Source organism: Bison bison, unplaced genomic scaffold, assembly GCF_000754665.1.
Source record: "Bison bison bison isolate TAMUID 2011002044 unplaced genomic scaffold, Bison_UMD1.0 scf7180017864340, whole genome shotgun sequence".
In the NCBI taxonomy this organism is placed as follows: Eukaryota; Metazoa; Chordata; class Mammalia; order Artiodactyla; family Bovidae; genus Bison; species Bison bison.
In genome coordinates this window covers 3,699,541-3,701,134 of record NW_011494912.1, presented here as the reverse complement: position 1 = coordinate 3,701,134, position 1,594 = coordinate 3,699,541, and the positions used below count along the sequence as shown (strand labels likewise).

Genomic DNA, 1,594 nt, shown 5'->3' with positions numbered 1-1,594 from the left:
TGCTTTTGAACTGTGGTGTTGGAGAAGACCCTTGAGAGTCCCTTGGACTGCAAGGAGATCCAACCAGTCCATTCTAAAGGAGATCAGTCCTGGGTGTTCACTGGAAGGACTGATGCTGAGGCTGAAACTCCAATACTTTGGCCACCTCATGCGAAGAGTTGACTCATTGGAAAAGACCCTGATGCTGGGAGGGACTGGGGGCAGGAGGAGAAGGGGATGACAGAGGATGAGATGGCTGGATGGCATCACCACTCGATGGACATGAGTTTGGGTACACTCCAGGAGTTGGTGATGGACAGGGAGGCCTGGCATGCTGCGATTCATGGGGTCCCAAAGAGTCGGACACGGCTGAGCGACTGAACTGAACTGAAATGTTCTGCAATTAGTGGTGATGGCTGCATAACTGTGAATGAACAATAATCACTTAACTATACGGGGCTTTCCAGGTGGTGCTAGTGGTCAAGAACCCGCCTAGGAGGCCAAGAGCCATGGGTTCGATCCCTGGGTCAGGCAGATCTCCTGGAGATGGCAACCCACTCCAGTATTCTTGCCTGGGAAATCCCACGGACAGCGAAGCCTGGCGGGCTGCAGTGGGTCGTTGAGTCGACATGACTGAAGCGATTTAGCACCTTACACACACTAAACTACACACTTTTAAAGGTGAATTTCATGGAGTGTCAATAAAGCTGCTATTAAACATCAAGCCTTGGGTTTTAAGGACGGGGAAAACAGCCCTCCAAGGCTTTTTTCTCCTTTACGTCTAAATCATAACCGTGATGGAGTGTAGTTCAGGACCAGAGACTCTTCTTCCGGCCTCTGGATTGGTTTTCTGCTCACAAGCCGGCCGCGGGTGACCAACCCACTGACCACACCCACGACAAAACCCACGTCGCGCGGCACTCGTCAACGCGCGCGACAGGAGGCAAGGGATCGGGACGCCTCCGCCGGGGAGCTGGACGCAGTTACCAGGCAACAGCGGCTAACCTGCCCCCACCACCTAACCAATCACGCACTTCCACACGCAGCGCATGCGTACGACCGCCGGAGCGTGACCTCCGGCACATCAGGCCCTAGCGTCCAGACCGGCAAGCACCCGCCCCCACCGCCACCGCTCAGCCAATCAGAAGGGAGAGGGATGCGCGTTCCGTGCGTGCGACCGTTGCCCCCGTGCCTGGGCTTCCCCGCCCCACCCCCACTCCTTGGGCCCTGCCCGCCGGGAACCGGTTCGGGAGGCCCGTCGGGCCGCCTGAGGAGGGGGCGCTCGCAGCGCGCGCCTGGGCGGGTAGCTTCCCCAGGCTTCCCCTCCGCCAGGTCTTCGGGACGAGAAAGTTCCAAGCAAAGCACCCGCTCTTAATGGCGGCTGCGGCGGGGGCGGGATACGCACCTGAGGTCCCCGCCGGCGGGCAGCGCCCGGCCGGCCGCGGGGTCTGAGGGCTGGGCCACCTGGAAGTGCCTGGGGCCGAGTGCGGTCTGCAGCGACCGTCTGGAGGCGAGGGCTCGACGTTGTGGGCGGCGGCCGGAGCCCTGCTCTCCACTATCCCTCCTTTTTCTTTCTTTCTTTTCCTTTTTTTTTTTTTTTGGCTTCCTGGAAGGC

General features: G+C 59.3%; 2 protein-coding genes across 4 annotated transcripts in view; one reads left to right on the top strand and one right to left on the bottom strand.

The window, feature by feature from the left end:
* LOC104998892 (general transcription factor II-I repeat domain-containing protein 2) overlaps window positions 1–1,588 on the bottom strand; it is a 46,995-nt gene extending 45,407 nt beyond the window's left edge. For all 3 annotated transcript variants that reach the window (XM_010854271.1, XM_010854272.1, XM_010854273.1), the window contains exon 1: window positions 1,385–1,588. The gene's annotated coding sequence lies outside the window, so the exon portion shown is untranslated. The remainder of the gene's footprint in view (window positions 1–1,384) is intronic.
* Window positions 1–1,594, top strand: part of WBSCR16 (Williams-Beuren syndrome chromosome region 16) — a 39,712-nt gene that overhangs the window by 3,513 nt on the left and 34,605 nt on the right. The window contains exon 2 of the mRNA XM_010854342.1: window positions 841–1,146. Within this exon, the coding sequence (XP_010852644.1) occupies window positions 841–1,146 (306 nt within the window). The remainder of the gene's footprint in view (window positions 1–840; window positions 1,147–1,594) is intronic.